Source organism: Macrobrachium rosenbergii, chromosome 43, assembly GCF_040412425.1.
Source record: "Macrobrachium rosenbergii isolate ZJJX-2024 chromosome 43, ASM4041242v1, whole genome shotgun sequence".
Lineage (NCBI taxonomy): Eukaryota > Metazoa > Arthropoda > Malacostraca > Decapoda > Palaemonidae > Macrobrachium > Macrobrachium rosenbergii.
In genome coordinates, this window is record NC_089783.1 from 42,479,125 (window position 1) to 42,497,408 (window position 18,284).

An 18,284-nucleotide genomic window follows, 5' to 3' on the forward strand; every position below is an offset into this window, starting at 1 on the left:
AGAGAGGTGACTGATGCATTGTGGGCAAGGGTCTCGACGACCTGCTAATGAGCCTCTATTCGTTGTGCGAAGCACCCTGTGTTGTGTGAACGAGTACGTTGCCATTGTCCCGCCCCTATCCTGAAACCACTCCCTATTAAGGATAAAGGACTGATGCAAAAACATTCAGCCCTGGCGATCTAAGATCCTGCGGCCTCGCATTAAAATGGACAGTGCATGGAAACTGCAGTATATTGTAATTCCGCCATCATGCTCAAGATCAGCAATGCAAACCATCCCATTTAACGTAACTAAAGACAAACCCATTTACATAAGGTGCCCCTACGCATGACATTCTCAATTCAAGGCGAAGGCTTCTTCTTGTTCTTCTCTGCATCACAAAGTTTTCTTATCCATCTTCATAGTCCCTGACAGTCAAATAGTCTACTAGAATATCAATGTCCCACTAGGAGTTGCCCAGCCCTCCCCAATAGGTTGCCAGGACGATTTGTTGATTTATTTATGTAATCTTGCGTCACAAAATCTATGGTGTGTTCGGGTGGACTGCTACTTCTGGTTCTTACGTAAAGGGAAGTACGACTTTCAGTGATGCATTACTTGTGAAATTAAGCAGAGCATCGTTTACGGGTCAAACCTTTGATTGTGCGCTTTGAGTCATAAACTGTGAAAGCAAAACAATTAGTAAAGATTGTTAAATGTTTGCCTTCCAATTCGAAAAGGTTACAGGGGCCAATTTTAGACAAACATTTCTCTAGAGATTCCATAAAAATTTATCAGGACATCAAAAACGAAATACCCATTCTGGTCAAGATTTATGTAATTTAAAGCAGAAAATTTTGTTCTTCTCTAGATACTAACGGCATCAAGTCAGGCAATATTAAAATCCTTTTAGAATATAACAATAACGTCTACTTTCCGATGACTGACTGTACAGTACTACAGTCAGGAGAAAGAAAATAATAAGCGTAGGTTTGTATCCAAAATTACTTGAAAAATTTGTAATTTCTCTTCGAAAAGGGCCATACTTCCTTCCATCTACAGGCCAAGAACTCGACAGCTCATAATTCTTCAGCATTTACATAATCATTCTCCACCACGATTTTTCCCTCTTCCTTCCCTGTTATTGTTATTGTTGTTGTTCTTTTAAATATAAACAAATACCTCGCGTCTAGTCTTACACAGACGATGGCTTCTCGCATAAGTCGGCACTGAGAAAAAGACACTGACCACTTTAACAATCAAAGAGAAGCGGCGAGATAGGCAGCTGTGTATCAAAACATCCAAGGTTCCCAAGATCTACTACAATTGTCTGCTGATAACCAACTTATAGGGGGAGACTCGACGGGAAGCTTATCTTCCTCAAGTGCTACGAGAAAAGATAAACAGAAGTCGGCCTCCCGCAAGTGCTACGAAGAAAGCTTCTATCAACAGGTCGCATGGGCATGCAAGCGTGCTCGAGCACTTCACCTCAACAAATAAATACACAATCATGGAGTTCTATTACGGCAGCAAGTTGATATACACTACTTGAAATAAAAAAAAAAAACAGTACCTGGAGGTCCGCCGAAACTCTTGCTTTTATGTAATATATATATATATATATATATATATATATATATATATATATATATGTATGTATATATATTGTATATATTATATATATTGAAAGATATTCTAAATATAAAGTATATATACATATATATATATATATATATATTACATAATTTTATATATATATATATATATATATATATATATATATATATATATATACAGACATATATATACATTATATACATATTTAGAATACTCTTACTCTTCGGTAAAATTCATTTTCTGCTGACAGCCTGTTGTCACATGAACAGCTATCATTGCCCAAATGATCAAAGCGTACTTTACAATCCACATAGTGACAGGCTTTTCATATTCAAATATATGTTATTTTTCTGTTTCAAAACCAAGAACATCAAGTTAAGCACACTCTGAGATATTGTTATGCAAAAAAGAAAAAAAAAAGATCCTCGCTTACATACCGACCCAACAAGATGAGGGGGGGGTGAGGACAGCCTCTCCTTATAGAGACTCCTCCTCCTGCAGATTCAAAAACCTATATATATATATACTGTTATATAATGGTTATAATGCAGGTGCAACCTACTACCTTGATAGAACGGGGTTCATCTGTATGGGCGCCGAGTGCCCCGAGATGTTCGTAATGCATGACAGTGATGTAAATGAGGATTATCAAAGCCTCCCAACCACTAGGTATGTGCCCGGCGTGGGCACCATACCTAAGATTTATTATGCGCACTCTTACGAACACATACCTCTATGTCTCTAGGCGTTGTGGCTGTAATGGAAATGATCGGCTTCAAGGTTTCTTTAAATTTAACCCATAACGCTTACTTCATCCTAAGACCAATTCCCAATTTGGGAATTTTGACATCTCCAGCAGTGAACTACATTGCTTATCACGGTTTTAATTTTTCACGTTCTTTCAAAAGATTCCGTTCGTTGATTTGGTTATGACAAGAGGCGCTTACCTTAATAATCTAAAGGATCATATCTCACTGTCGTAAATTTTTATTTACTTTTTTGAAAGACAGTATAAAAAAAATGGAACTTCGACTTCAGATGGCAAATATTTTCGTAATCCATTCACTGGTTGCATCGGGTACCAATAATATAACTTCGCAAATTTTAATTTTGAAACAAAATGTAAACATTGAATCTCTGACCTCAAATAGCAATCCTTTCGTAATCCTTTCACTGGTAGTAGCTCCGAGTACCAGTAACAAGGAAGTTAGCGTGTTTTTACTTGTAACTAACTTTTCCATTCATTCATACTTGTTCACGTTAAAATGCTATAACGTCACTATGACAGCCATTCATTCACATTTCTCTAAGTTAAAATCCTATTACATCACCGTGATCTCTTCTTTCTGTATTTCCCATTACCTTCTGTTGCTTTCTAACGCACACCGTATTCTTTGGAAGCTTGAATTTCGAGCCAATGGCCCCTGTGGGCTTGTGCCAAACGAATAGAGTTCAACTTCTGAATAATAATAATAATAATAATAATAATAATAATAATAATAATAATAATAAATACTCTGCAATTCATCAGTAATGCATCCGAGGTACGGGAAAGAAGTTGAAAAAGTAGCATAGAAGACACGGGCGACATGTCACACGATAAAGCCTTACGTAAGCAGGACAACAACAGGTTATTCTTCACCCTTCCTACGTCGTAAGAGATCCTCGGAACCTGTTATGCTACGGTGACTATTTATAGGCAATGGGCTGGAATGGAAATCTTAGGGGTTGTCCTTCCCAGCAATATCCCGGCAATCGTAAAACGTGTCCAGGGTCCTTTTCTCTCTCTCTCTCTCTCTCTTTCTTCTTTCATATGAATATACATACATACATAATCGTACACACACACACACACACACACACATATATATATATATATATATATATATATATATATATATATATATATATATATATATATATATATATATATATATATATATATATATATCTGTATATATAATGAAATGCTCTGGCATTTCACTTCAGAGACTGAGGTTCGATCCTGATGTGAATCAGAAATTTACTTCTGTGAAACTCGTGTTTTTGTGTTCAACAGTTCTATATATATATATATATATATATATATATATATATATATATATATATATATATATATATATATATATATATATATATATATATATATATATAATATTGCACACATGGCATACGCCACTTTAAGAAAACTCTTCCAATTTCTTATATATTCTTATATATTCTTATCTTCAAAGTTAAACTTAAAAGGAAAAGACGAAAATCAGCTATTTTGCCCCTTGTATCTAAATGCCAACAGCTGTTTCGCTACGAACCTACGGCTTTCTTCAGGGCTATACCATCATTTTATGTTCACTATACCGCCGTCAAGTGAACATTACAAATGACACCTATTTAGTTCATTCTAATGTTATCCTATTTTCTCTTCTTGAACCACATCACTCCCATCGCAAATTACTACGCGCTGGGTATCGCAGGCCATAGCGGTTGGTTTAGATATTGGTGGGGGAAATCCTCCCCATTATCTAAGCTACCCTTACATAACGTTAACTCTGACCTCCCATATAATTGTATTCATGTCGAGGAAGTCGCCGGTCGATGACCGGGACGACGATCTTCGATAACAGGAAGGTAATGACATAAGAGAACACGGCTGAGAAGATACAAGACAATTTTAGAAGACTTTTTACAAGACCGACATGGTTTCTAAAACGATGGAATTCCATTCACAAATGATTTGGGGAAGTACCGAGGAAGGCTGAGAGTTCCGCATCCTAGAATTGGATAAAACAAAAGACTGATCGAAGAAATTGACGATAAGTTTGAGATTTTGTTTCACTGATTTCGGAACTCTTATGAAGGCCTCAAATGAAAGACAAGACGCAAAGCCTTCAATTGTTTACATAGGTCTACTTAAACTATCATGGAGACCAACTAACAAAAGTAGACTAAGCTAAAAGCTTTACAATAAAATAATTGAATGGGTGAACATGGCAGTGATACATAGATCGCCTTATGTGTCCTGGTTCTCGTAGCTGTTCATCACTCGAAAGTTATAAATACCTGAGGAATGATTTTGCTGGCTATGTGAAATTTTTGAGCCTAGTCTATCATTTCCCCCAAACACAATCTTATGATTTGGAAATAAATTCATAAAAATTAAATAGGTAAAATATTCATATACAAAATATGTATGTTATTAGTGAGCATTGTTGGGCTCTTTGTAACACTATGTCGTGAGTTTATACACTCACTGGTTCCAAGCCTGGCTAAAAATGGATAAATAAATAAATAATCGTCGTTACAACTTACAGCAGTAATACGTCATAACTGAACAATACTGCCACGGAAGTGAGAGTTACAACGAGGTCATCAGGCTAATCGTTCTTCTTAAGATGTATTAAGTAACCTAACAATATTTACTAAGTAATCTAACAAAATTCTCAATTTTTAGGCTACACATGTTCTCCGAGTAATGGTACTGAAACGACGCGTGCACATCCTTGAATCTGGGGTTTCTTAATATTGGTTTGTGTTCAAAATCAAGTGTCTTGGATTCTTGTGGTGGCAAATCTCCAACTGGCCCCCAACCCCCGCCCCACCCAACGCCCCCCTTTTTATGTGTCCTTTTCTGTCATTATCGCTATGGGACAAGCTACAGGAACCTTGAGTGTCATGAAAGCTGAAAGAAAGGAAACAAATATATAAAAGAGTGAACAACAGGTTCTCGAGTTCTTGCAATGACACGAATCAAGTGCAGATCAAAAACCGGATGCAATGGTCATGTTGACGTTCGTATATTAAAGCGAATTTCCGGCACTAACGTAGCATTGCTATTCAACAAACTGATCGACAACTCATAACTTACACAACAATGGCTATTATATTATTACAGGGAGCAGTTGGCAACAAAAGTCTCAAACATTTGGCAGAAAATTTTGCATGATACCGATGCTTCAAATGTACCTGAACGAATGACAATGCTTCCCTGAGAGCACTTCAAATTCCAGCAGGTTGTCCGGCGGCCTGCCTTCGTGGCAACGCCTCCAGCATAAGGCAAGGGGGGGGGGGCACGAATGTCAAGGCGTAGCCTTGAAAGCACTCAATCACAGCGAAGAATTTTCCGAAAAGCCTTGGTTACTATGGCCCCAGTGTATCGATGGGTGCGGATAGGAATGAAGATGTCAACACACCTAGAATCAATAAAAAGGAAAACCTAAATAGGATGTCCGCCATTCCTTAGGGATGACTAGTTATTCGCACTGGGTAGTGATGACTCTTTTAAAAATTCTACTGCCTCCTCGCGATGAAATGGCTCCACCGTGCCACTGCAACCTATAGTACCATGAAAAGACTTCAAATTAATGGTAACCCAACACAGCATCCTAGTTGATATTGCCTAACCATGGCGCCTTTTCTTGCATTTCAGACTACATCTGGTCTGCTCTAGACAGTGCAACTGAGAAAAAGAACTTTTATCTACAAAAATATGCATAATATTCAAGATATTTAATCACATTCACTATACAGAAATACTGCCGCTATACAATATGTTAACTGGCAGTCAAACCAGATGCATGAAATGCTTATTAAATCATTATCTTCTGTTCAAATCCCTGACGCCAATTTTCTAATATCCAGTCAAAGAAAATAAACGAGAGACTGATAAAAAATAAAAATTTTTTATACTATACTATCTGATCGCAGAAAAAAATTTAAAACTGCAGCTTACCTCCAGCTGTCGACAAAACCAGCCTTCACTTGCAAGAATTCCCACGTAAAGGAGTCCCCGTTATCATTTATCATTGAGTTATTTTTTATCAGTTTTGACATTCAATGTGACTTTCTGAATGGGATATTATAGTTTCATATTACAACTTGTCTTTCACAGAAAAATTTAGTTTTTCGTTTCACTAAATCTATGAATTCCGTTTCATTTACTTTTTACTTCCAGATTTTTGGAAGCCTAAGTCTGGTCTGACATAACAAGTAGAAAATGTCTCTTCAGCACAATCGAGTTTTTTGTACAGCATTAATGCTGCACGAGCAGCAGCCCATGAAACTTTCATCGACGGCCCGCTGGTGGCCTGTCCTATAGCGTTCCCAGACGCACGATCACGACTAACTTTAACCTTAAATAAAATAAAAACTACTGGGGCTAGAGGGCTGCAATTTGGTATGTTTGATGATTGGAGGGTGGATTATCAACATAGCAATTTGCAGCCCTCTAGCCTCTCTCTCTCTCTCTCTCTCTGAAGCATACATCAATGAAACTTATAGCAAAAACATGTACATGCACGAATACATTCGGTAAAACTGAAATCTCTGTGAACATTGTCTAAAAGAAAACGAGCTGAATTACGGTGGTCGTTTTAGGAACGTGGAGAGCTGTGGTCGATGACATAGCTTGAAAACGGGTCATAAACCTGGCTTACGGCTATTTAACATGAAGGAGAACCGACTGCACAACAAGACGACCCCACACCATGGCTACATCAAGGCTTCTCTATTCGCCTGGTTATGAAGGAATGCAGTTTCACGGTTTACGGCAAATTCAGAGAATCTCGGATTTTCCTGGTAGTTGAACATGTTCTTAGTACTGGTGTACTTTTATTTTGTGCATTTATTTATGAAATCTGCCGATTTCATAAAATCTGATGGAAGACTTTTCAAAATCCACGGATCAACTTTTCCTTATATGGCGATACAAGCACTTCTTAAGATGTCAGTTTAAAATGAAACTACTTGTTGCTTTGTGTAAAAGGGTGAGAAGCTTATCATACACTACTGTAGTGTCCCCGATCATTTAACGTACAACTCATATTTAGATATTTTTCAATATTTTCTCCTTTATGCTGATTATACAAGAACAAATTTCCAGGGAAATCTCGCTCACCGACAACAGAATCTCCAGTCTGTAGACCTGGGTTTTTCACGAGTTGTCCATACCAAGACATTAAAGTTAACGTGTTAAACGTAGAAAATTCCGCTTTACAGAGGCTACGTTTACAAAGGGAGAGTTTGAAATGGTAACGTAAGGAAGACTGAATGAGGCCAACCGTTGAAGCTCCTTTGTCATTTAAGACTTGACAGATTCCGAAAGTGTTAACCCAGGACATTGGATTAACACACACACTGGGACTCCTGTTTAAAGGGGAATTTAAACTCTTTACAAAAACAGCTCCACAAAGGAGCAAGTGTTATACAAACAAATAAAAAATGCCCCGAAGTTTCTTCGGCGCAATCGAGTTTTCTGTACATCGTATAATCAAGGCCACCGAAAATAGATTTCTTTCGGTGGTCTCGGTATATTGCTGTATGAGCCGCGGCCCACGAAACTTTAACAAAGGGCCGATGGTGGCCTGTCTTATATCGTTGCCAGATGCACGATTATGGGCAACTTTAACCTTAAATAAAATAAAAACTACTGAGGCTACGGGGCTGCAATTTATGTTTGATGATTGGATGGTGGATGATAAACATACCAATTTACAGCCCTCTAGCCTCAGCAATTTTTAAGATCTGAGGGCGGACAGAATAAAGTGCGGACGGACAGACAAAGCCGGCACAATAGTCTTCTTTTACAGAAAACTAAAAATGGGAAAAATCACTTACAAAGTCATCGCGAGATCGCACAAATCTCAAGAGCCCACAGCTCTGTGTTGATCTGCTGAGCTGAAATTTTCGACCATCACGGTGACACTAGGTTAGAGTGAGCGTCAATGGATTCATCATAGAAGCAAGAGCCTGTGCTGGCATAAGGCCAGCTTATCTAACAACAGGAATGCCGAGAAGGACCAACACTCAGTTTCTCCATTTCGAGATGTCCGCGGTGAGACCAACACTTACATGGTGCCACATTGTCGAGCGGTGTCCATTCCAGAGGTCGATAGGTTATGTACCAATCTCCATGTGGACGAGAACTGCAGCCAAATTGAGCAAGATGGGTACTCTGGTTAGCACTGGACTGCAGTGACTACACTTGCATCCGGTGGAAAGAGTTGGCAACAGATAAAACTGAAGTACACATTGTACGTGATAGGCCTACTCAATGGGCAATGGTTTTAAAAGTTGAGCGAATCATATTTACCCGGTAACGACAGCTTGGTCATTTCTGCTAAGTGAGTTCAGTAATATTTAAGAAAAAAATATCACACCTTTTTATGGCATAACATACATGAATTTATTTCATTTTCGGCATAGCTTTCGTTCGTTACTCATCGATGCAAATAACAGACGGCTCTGTACTATATCTACCACATTAGCTGTACAACAGCTGCCTTCTCTGTAAAGATCCGGAAATCGATAAATCTGGTACAAAAACTGCAAAAGGTTATTTATCAACTCTGTTGCGATATGCTTTCCCTTCTCTCTTTATTTCCTACACCTTGATATCTCAGCTAAAATTCCTCTTTCTTGGCGATACGACCGATTATTTTAAGCCATTTAAGTCGGTACGACCTTGAGGAACCCCAGATAATAGAGTTCAGGACTCAAAATAAAATACCAAGGTGAAACCACAAATCATTTACCGTTTGATTCTTGGTAGAAAAAAGATGGAAGCACATTCCTGTTCAACCACAAGTACTATACCAACGCGCACACACACACACACACACACATATATATATATATATATATATGTGTGTATATATATATATATATATATATATATATATATATATATATATATAATGTGCGTCTTTGTATGTTGGATGTATATATATAACAAGCATATATATCCATCTTTTTCCAGAGAATCAAGAGAGAGAGAGGTTTGAGAGAGAAAAGAGAGAGAGTGCTGAGAGTAAAGAAATAAATAAATAAATAAATAAATAAATGAATATTATATATATATATATATATATATATATATATATATATATATATATATATATATATATATATATATATATATATATATGTATATATATATATATATATATATATATATATATATATATATATATATATATATATATATATATATATATATATATATATATATATACAGAGAGAGAGAGAGAGAGACTACTCGGAACGTATAATCCACAACTGGAAAGAAAGCCTTCCCGTTAACACGACTCTAGATCAAGTTTCAGTTACATAATGTTACGAATTACGCAGGAGGGTGAGAGACCTCGCGTTAGTGAGACACCTTTAATAAGAAAACGGGAATGTCAATGTTCACAAAATAAACAATCAAGGAACAGTGGATTACAGGTTATTAAAATCAAGCAACGTACATCAATCTTCAGATGCGTATGTGAAGATTCAGTTGTGCAAACGCGTGCAAGGTTAAAAACATTGTTTAGCAAGAAGATATAACTTCATTGTTATCCGTACTAAGCAATGCAAATTTACGTGGGATTTTAATGACTTGACATCATAAATTTTCACGTAAAACTTGATATACTGTACAACATAAGAGCAAAATTTAGAGAATCAACGAAAATACAGTAATTTTACAACACGGCCAATATGAAGTTATGCTTGCTGACGAAGAAAACAGCATATCTCGAGATTAATTTGACTATTGTGCTTACAAAATAAAAGAAAAACTTTATAACGGATAGGCCTATAGATAGGAGCCAGCTGATCGACTGAGATACGAGAGCCGATCATATAGTACAGATAAAAGAGGAGCGAGAGAAAGCAAACTTTTAAAACAGTTAGGCCTACGTCCACTTCCAGAACCACCGAATCACATAAAGTAATTTTTTTACAATAATAAATATATAAATATATAAATGAATAAAAACTGAGAAGTACAAACGACCTTCAGAAAAATAGAAATTTCCTCGTCTATTAAGTTCATTGATAAATTCACAGTATCCTACAACGGATAAAGGCAAAAATTTTAATAAAATATTTTGTTTCAGGAAATGAGGAGAAAATTCCTTTGCATGTTCAAGTAAAAGTTTCAAGACATCCATGATAGGATGTTACACATGAAGTTGGACGAATTACTGAAAAATTCGCGGCTATTGTACTTCGCGCTTATTACCAAAACGGACGACGATGACAAATATAATTACTCTCCTCCTCTCTCCCTCTCCCATATATATATATATATATATATATATATATATATATATATATATACACATACATACAATATGCGCGCGCTTATGGAAAAATATCAAAATGATCATTAACTGCCTGAATACTCCATTGAATTCTATTTCAAAGAGAAGTTTTGTCACTTTTACAGCGGGTTCGCCGTTTGGTTACAATTTGTACGAGAATAAGTTAAAAAACACAAGTAAATAGTTTAAAATCTATTTCGTCGTAGCCCTTAGTCTAGGTCAAAGTCAAGAAAAATAAAGCGCAAGAACACCGTACCTAACAAATATGCAGAAGATGATGAAGAACACAACTTGCAAAAAGAGAAGAAGGTGAGCGTGTCTGTCCATACCTCTCAGCTTCATCTTTGCCTACTTTGGGGAAACACGAGTCTACGTCCAATCTTTAATATACTTCGGATCCTTCCGTGAGGAATGACGAAGTTAACTAAGTGAAGCGAGCAACGGGAGGTGAAGGAAAGGTGGAAAGAGACGGCAGGGAGTGAGTAAAATTTACTGCACTACTCACAATAAAGGGACCTGGTTGGGTGAGACTTCTCAAAACGAGCCAATGGGAGTGCTTTATCCCACCAACGTAGAAATGTATTTCGACGCGCGAAAAAATTCAGGAATCTATTGGTTGACAACACTAAAATTCACCCCTCCCTCGAAGATATGTGTGAGAGAGAGAGAGATCTTTATACAGGCACATCTTGAAGATAAGATAGCCGCTGCTCTTGGCAAATATTAAGAGACCAATTTTGTTATCACATACATGGTTTAGAATCGATGAAGATACGAGCTAATTACATATTCTAACAATAGCACAAACAGTGTCATGTTTCCACAGGCAGGTTAAAGTCTCTCTCTCTCTCTCAAAATATAGTTGTTGATTTGGCTATTTTTTTCATCATGGCCTCCTGTCATCGGTTGAAACACGACAAATTATATTATTAAAAAGATCGTGTTGCCAATAGGATATATAAGCCACAAATGGCCTTAGATGAACGAAGTCTGTCACAAGCAAGCAAGCACGCCACCCCCTCTGACCGTGTGGCCATCCGTGCCTAAAAGGAGAATCGACATAATGTGAAAATGAACTGTTAAGAAAAGTTCCCCTCTGGGTTTAGACCCACTATTTTCCCTAGGTGTCCTCTCTTCCCCAAACCAAACACTTCCTCTTTCTTACTGTTGTCAGACCTGTCCTTTTGGCAGATGATACTGGACTGCCCAGTACCCACTCCGTCGGTATTTGCATTTCAACAACAGAAAAGGTAACAACAGGCCCTGAAAAGCTGAAACCCCGGTAATGCCAAGGAGCTAGGCCTATAAACACAGCCATGGCGCGTGAATGCCAGTTTGTCTGGTTCACCTGCCATCCATGAAGTTCAACTCAAGGCCTTCTACTGCTGCCACTGCTACTTGACTGTGGGGGGCAAGAAATTCGAGAGACTCCTGCTTTTTGTTTGTTTTACTTGTATGCTCTAGGCTCAAACCACAAACTGCTGTTCAAGGTATTTCCCGTTTATGTTATCCTTCTCCCATACCAGTATGCAGCATTCATTGTGAATTAATGCCGGTTTGGATGTATTACGTGTTGAATGTATTTTACATGTGTATTGTTTCATTATCGTTTATATCGTTTTGTATTTTTTTTTACTCGAAGTAACAGCATCTTTGAATAAAATTACCTTTGCGCATTATAGAGCGACAATCGCATGTTACTAGGAATGTTAATTATATATATATATATATATATATATATATATATATATATATATATATATATATATATATATATATATATATATATATATATATATAATAACTACATTTAAATACATATGTATCTGTATAGGTATATATATATATATATATATATATATATATATATATATATATATATATATATATATATAATAGCTATATATAAATACAATATGTATTTGTATGTATATGTATACATATATATATATATATATTAATATATATATATATATATTAATATATATATATATATATATATATATATATATATATATATATATATATAATGTGTCTGTAAACAGGCTGAAACCTAGCCAGAAACTTACTATCATAGGCTGAAGGCTACTAAGCAACATCTCAAACATAACCTGAAGTCTACCAGGCAACGTTCCTGTCTCTCATTTCTTTTTTTTTTTTTTACTGGCACCATCGCTACCTTGCGTTAATAAAGCCATTTCTCGGGTTTCGACCTACTTAAGTCTGCCAGGGAGCACTTGAAAGTGTTTAGGTTAGCTTCCACCGAGTTCTCAAGTTTGTTGAGAATGTAAGATAATCTCCGATCTCGTGGCGACATGGGAGGATGATCTAAGGGCGACTATTTAGATGGAAAGGTTATGGCGAGCTCTGAGCTACATTCTTTCATGAAGAACATATGAAGAGCCTCTCCATCACACGAAAATTAAAATCAATCCAAAATACCTCTTTAATCCGGTTGCGTTCTCTCCACACAATCGACACCACTCCCATCTACTGTACAAAAATGAACTATAGATATCAGGTCGGGTCAAAATGAGAACTCTGAATAAGCGACATCTGAATTTCATCCAGCCATCAATTTTCTGCTTAATACTTTCAACTAGAAAGCGAATACCTTGCCATTATGAAAAAAAAGAGCAAGTTGGAATTTCATGTCTCTGGACCTGAGTCTGAATTCAAGAAAGTTCTTTTATTGCCTTTTTACTTCTTTTTTTCTTAGAAGACCCCTTATTTTCAAAATATTTTCCACACAATATGGCGTTATTCTTTGCCATCTCTGTTATAAAATATGAAATTTATTTATAAAAGACCAAACAGAGAAAATGTACAAATGTAATGAGAGGGAAACTGCTGCTTTCACTCTGAATAATGCTTTTAGACGCAGGCAAAACACAACAGGAAACTAAAAACCAAAAATGCAAATGACAGAGAAGGTACAAAAAAGTCAAATTCGAAACTGGACAAATAATACCCACCACCCCTAAAAGAGAGAGAGAGAGAGAGAGAGAGAGAGAGAGAGAGAGAGAGAGAGAGAGAGAGAATCCTGGTAATTATCAAACAATCAACCAACTGAACATAAGAAATGTGGTCCTAATCAAAAATCAAGATTCTGACTGACAGCTCTAAAGTACCTCCCACGGGGTCATACGGGCTACTGTGGAGAAGAGGATAGTTGGACGCGGGCCATTATATAACAGTAGCGATTTGCTTAATATTCTTATCTATACTCTTTATTTACTTATATGGAACGCCCACAATAAGTCTCAATGAATTCTGATGAACAAGATCCAATTGAATATCAATAGTTAAAATGAATATATTAACTGAGGAAGAAAAACAGGTTAAAACTAGTCACAAGGCTTCACAGATGTTAAATCCAGCCGCATGGCTTCAAAATAGCATCTGAGCATCAGCTTCCTTAACAGCCTACAAGACGATAAGAGCTTTACAGCAAAGGCTAGAACGTGGTGGTACAGAATGACTTTTTTTCTCGTGGTCCACAAGACGTTTACTACATTTAAGTACTAAATTGGAAACGTACATATAGTCTACACAGACATCCATGCGATATGCTAATATTTACACTTATACAAGAGCCAAATTGACAGCGAAGAAATTACGTATTTTCCGTCTACTTCATGACCCCTTTTGCCATTTTCTCCAAAAGTTAAGTTAGTAAAAAACTAAAATGCGACAGACTGTGCGCACGTTTTCTTGATAACGAATACGTCAGACTGGCTCTGAACAGGATCCGCTCTTACGTATGCCCATAGACTACACTGGATAATGGACGAAAGGAGACTATTTATTGTGGCTGCTAACACGTGCCGCCTACAACAACAAACTTGACCGTAGTTCGAAAGCCTCGCCAGTTGAACTGGTGACAGACTTCACACCTCGCTCATCAAAGTATGCTTCAAGAGAAACCTAGACTAAGAGCTATCTGGCCGTCTCATAGCGTAAAACTGGCCAAGGGCCTCCTGTCTGGTCGCCTAAGATCATTTATCATAGATATGGGTGTAAGAAGAGGGCAGAACATAGAAAACAGGCACATTATTAGAGAGAATTAGATTCCAAGAGTATACGATGGACTAAACTAAAATCTGCAGACGTGAATGTAAAATTATATACTGTACAACGTCGGAACCGTATGCCCACTAGGTCTGTTGTTGACCAAGTCATGGCCGTCTTCCAAACATTCATTACAGAATTACCATCTGTATATGAGTTTTGTGACAACGCTGCAGGCCGCCGATTTCGGTATCAAACAAGTATGCAAACGAGTCGTGTCTTAGTGCGTATCGAGAATATTTAATGAGAACCTAGATCAAGAGAATCAGCAAAGATCATTAACATGGATCCGGCCAAGTTCAGACAAAGATATGCCAGCTCCGTGTGATGTGTACTTCTGGTAGGAAAGTTCACCTTGATGTTGAGTGAGGATTGTTTTTCATGACCTTGTGGACGTTGACACTAATTACATTCCTGAGATAATACATACATATGCCATTATATGACCATTATATGACCATATATATATATATATATATATATATATATATATATATATATAATATATATATATATATATATATATATATATATATATATATATATACTTCAAAAACATACGTGCTTAATACATAAATAAAGCTTCAGATATAAAATACGAATTATACTTCACTGCCGAAAATCTTAATGTTAGCGACTGGGTCACTGCCTAAAATTGCATAAGTGTCTATGAAGAGTGCAGTAGAAAACTGCAACATTAACCACCGCCCATCGAGAAGTTCTCAAGCCTCAAATCTTAAGAAACAAAAGAGAAATGCTAACGCAATGACTAAAAACTTGAAAAATGCGATCTACATTATACCTATCCTATACAGCTAACTCGCAGGTTTCCCCACATACCCACGTATTCCTGTTTTAATAAGTTTTATCTCTGTGCATTGCCTCTCTTCTGCAAGTCTTGGCCTCACACCTTGAGTAACCTCCCAAGACCCCAAGACTCGTCTTCCTACGAGACAGAAAGATATAGGTCATTGGTAATGAAAACATGATAAGCTATTGAAGTTTTAAATCCGGTGGGCTTTTTTGTTCAACTGAAGCCATGGAAGATTCCTTGCCAACACTGCCCTAAAATGGAAGACTGCAGTATCTGCAAAAATGCAAAACTGAGAAAAATGGTAAATGCTGCAGTTTTCCTTTGCCTTACTACTGATTTTGTAGATACTCCAAATGGGACCCCCTAAATAAAGCATTGAAGAATCATTCTGAAACTGCTGTAACTTGTGTATTAATGGTCAATTTCGAAAATTTTCCAGATACTGCAGTGTTCCATTTTTGGGCAGTACAGATATCAGCGAGCGCAAGGATCGCGTTGAAACACAGAGCACCTGTAACTGTTTCACGTCTAATAATGGCTTATGGGAATAATAAGTGTTACTTTCTGTATTTCTCATTACCTTCTGTTACTTCTTTCGAATGAACACCGTATTCTCTGGAAGCTTGAATTTCAAGTCAATGGCCCATGTGGACTTGTTCCATATGAAAGGGTTCATCCCTGAATAATAATAATAATCTATCCATTCAGAAAGAGTCAGCCATTGCGCTGCTGAGGATTAGATTTAGAAGTGGCTTTTACTTAATCTTCCGTTTATGTACAAGATCAAGAGAGGAACAATAGTTAGGGTACGAAGACCCGGTGGGAAGAGGTTCCCTGGGAAGAGTATCTCGAGGAAAAGGAGGACGCGTGATGATCAGAACACAAATGGGAAGGCAACGAGAGATATTTTAAGACGAGGTGAGCCTAATGAAAGCACCTGCCAGGATCCACCAAAAGATCTTGCGTGGGATCTCTCCTCTCACAAGGTGACTGGCCACGATCTTATCTTTCGTACGGGAACAAACCACGTCTGAGCTATGGGTTTACTCAAGGATCTGGAAAATTACCTGTAATATAACTATATCATAATTATATGTTAATAAATTAAGTAGGCTACTAGGGAACACCTTTACTGCCCTTTGGAAATATTCACAATTGGTTTTATTTATTTATTTTTTTAAATACACAAGTCTGCAAAACAAAGTGTTTTCATTAGACCGCAAGATCGAACCTATTAATATACAGTTGAGAATCTGAGAAATGCTGGATAAACTATTAGCTCGTTATCTTCACCTCAAGACTGTTAAATCCCATAAGCAATTGTTAATGGTACTATCTGTCCAGCTGCATCTAGTGGTTAGAATAGTGGAAAGTCTCCTATTTGTCCTTGGCGAGAGAGAGAGAGAGAGATGAAGCGATTTGGCGATTATATCCTAACTCACATTCTCTTTTACAAGCTATCTCCACTACAGCAACAATCTAATTGAAGTTAAAAGGCTTATTTTCATTGTTAACATTGGGCAATGTCCACTCCGTGCAACTATGTTACCCAAATTAGCACTCGGGTCAGTTAATTACAAACTAGAAAGTATAGCCCTACCCGACCCAGTTCTCTACCCACCCCACACACACAAATACACACAACTCGAATCCGCATTTATTCTGAAATATTTTGAAATCTTTTTGTTAATAACCCATACATTTACAATATTCACAAGATCCCAAAAAGTTGTAAGTCCCCTAAAAAAAAACATTACAATAATCACTCGCTGGTACCCCAAACCGAAGACCACGACCACAAATTTTTTCGATACCTATTCGTAACCATCAAAAAATGAGTCTGGATCCATTAAAATACTGCACTTGATGTACTTTCACATATCAGGTTATTTTTATGAATTTTCCCATCAAGATCTTAACACCCGTTCTGTCAAGTGGTAAAAATCAATAAATCATCCTTTTCCACGTTCCCCATTTCCTTCCTACGCCGATACACTATCCTATTCTCAAAATCCTCCGAAGGAGGGTAGTGCCGTCAGTGCACCTCACGTGGTGCACAGTAGGCATTACCTAAGGTTGTCTGCAGCGTTCCTTCGGGCCCTAACTGCGAACCCTTTCATTCATTTTACTGTGCCTCCGTTCATATTATCTTTCTTCCATCTTATTATCCTCCCTTTCCTAACAATAGTTTCATTGTGCAATTGCGAGGTTTCCTCCTGTCACACATTAAAAACCACCTTTACTCTCAATTTCCCTGAATGACCTCACAGGTCCTAGCGGTTGGCCTTTGGCCTAAATTTCATATTCCAATTCCAATAATCATAAAATCTCGCGACAATCCTTCATGCATAACTCTACTATCTTGCCCAGAACTTGCGTACGTTTGAGGTGTTATAAACCTAAAGGACTTCAGAATTGTAATACTTGCCTCGGCAGCCTTACTTTTCACATAACTTTCATTTTTCATGTCGATAACATTTCTATTCAGCCATTCCTAAAAATACGATGGTTATTCACATCTCCCCCTTATCACCACCCTGTATTTTATTTACGCTCTATCTAATAATATTCATGAATTAATTGTAAAACTTTTGAAATTTCCAATCACTGAGTGCATGTAAGAGCCCAATCTACTGAACTGACTATTATTCACATGATGCCAATTTTCCAAGAGAATTTTGTGTTACCAGCCCATGTCTCCAAACCATCCCATCTGC

General features: G+C 37.1%; 2 protein-coding genes across 5 annotated transcripts in view; one reads left to right on the forward strand and one right to left on the reverse strand.

The window, feature by feature from the left end:
- Rh50 (Rhesus blood group-associated glycoprotein Rh50) overlaps window positions 1-18,284 on the reverse strand; it is a 55,092-nt gene that overhangs the window by 34,524 nt on the left and 2,284 nt on the right. For 2 of the 4 annotated variants that reach the window (XM_067087057.1, XM_067087055.1), the window contains exon 1: window positions 10,939-11,088. The exons of the other annotated variants lie outside the window; for them this stretch is intronic. In XM_067087057.1, the coding sequence (XP_066943158.1) occupies window positions 10,939-11,024 (86 nt within the window). In that variant the 5' untranslated portion in view covers window positions 11,025-11,088. Of the gene's footprint in view, window positions 1-10,938; window positions 11,089-18,284 lie in introns of those variants that run through there. 4 annotated transcript variants of the gene reach the window in all.
- The window catches only part of LOC136828815 (centrosomal protein of 135 kDa-like), a 317,906-nt gene that overhangs the window by 23,538 nt on the left and 276,084 nt on the right, over window positions 1-18,284 (forward strand). The gene's annotated exons all lie outside the window — the stretch shown is intronic.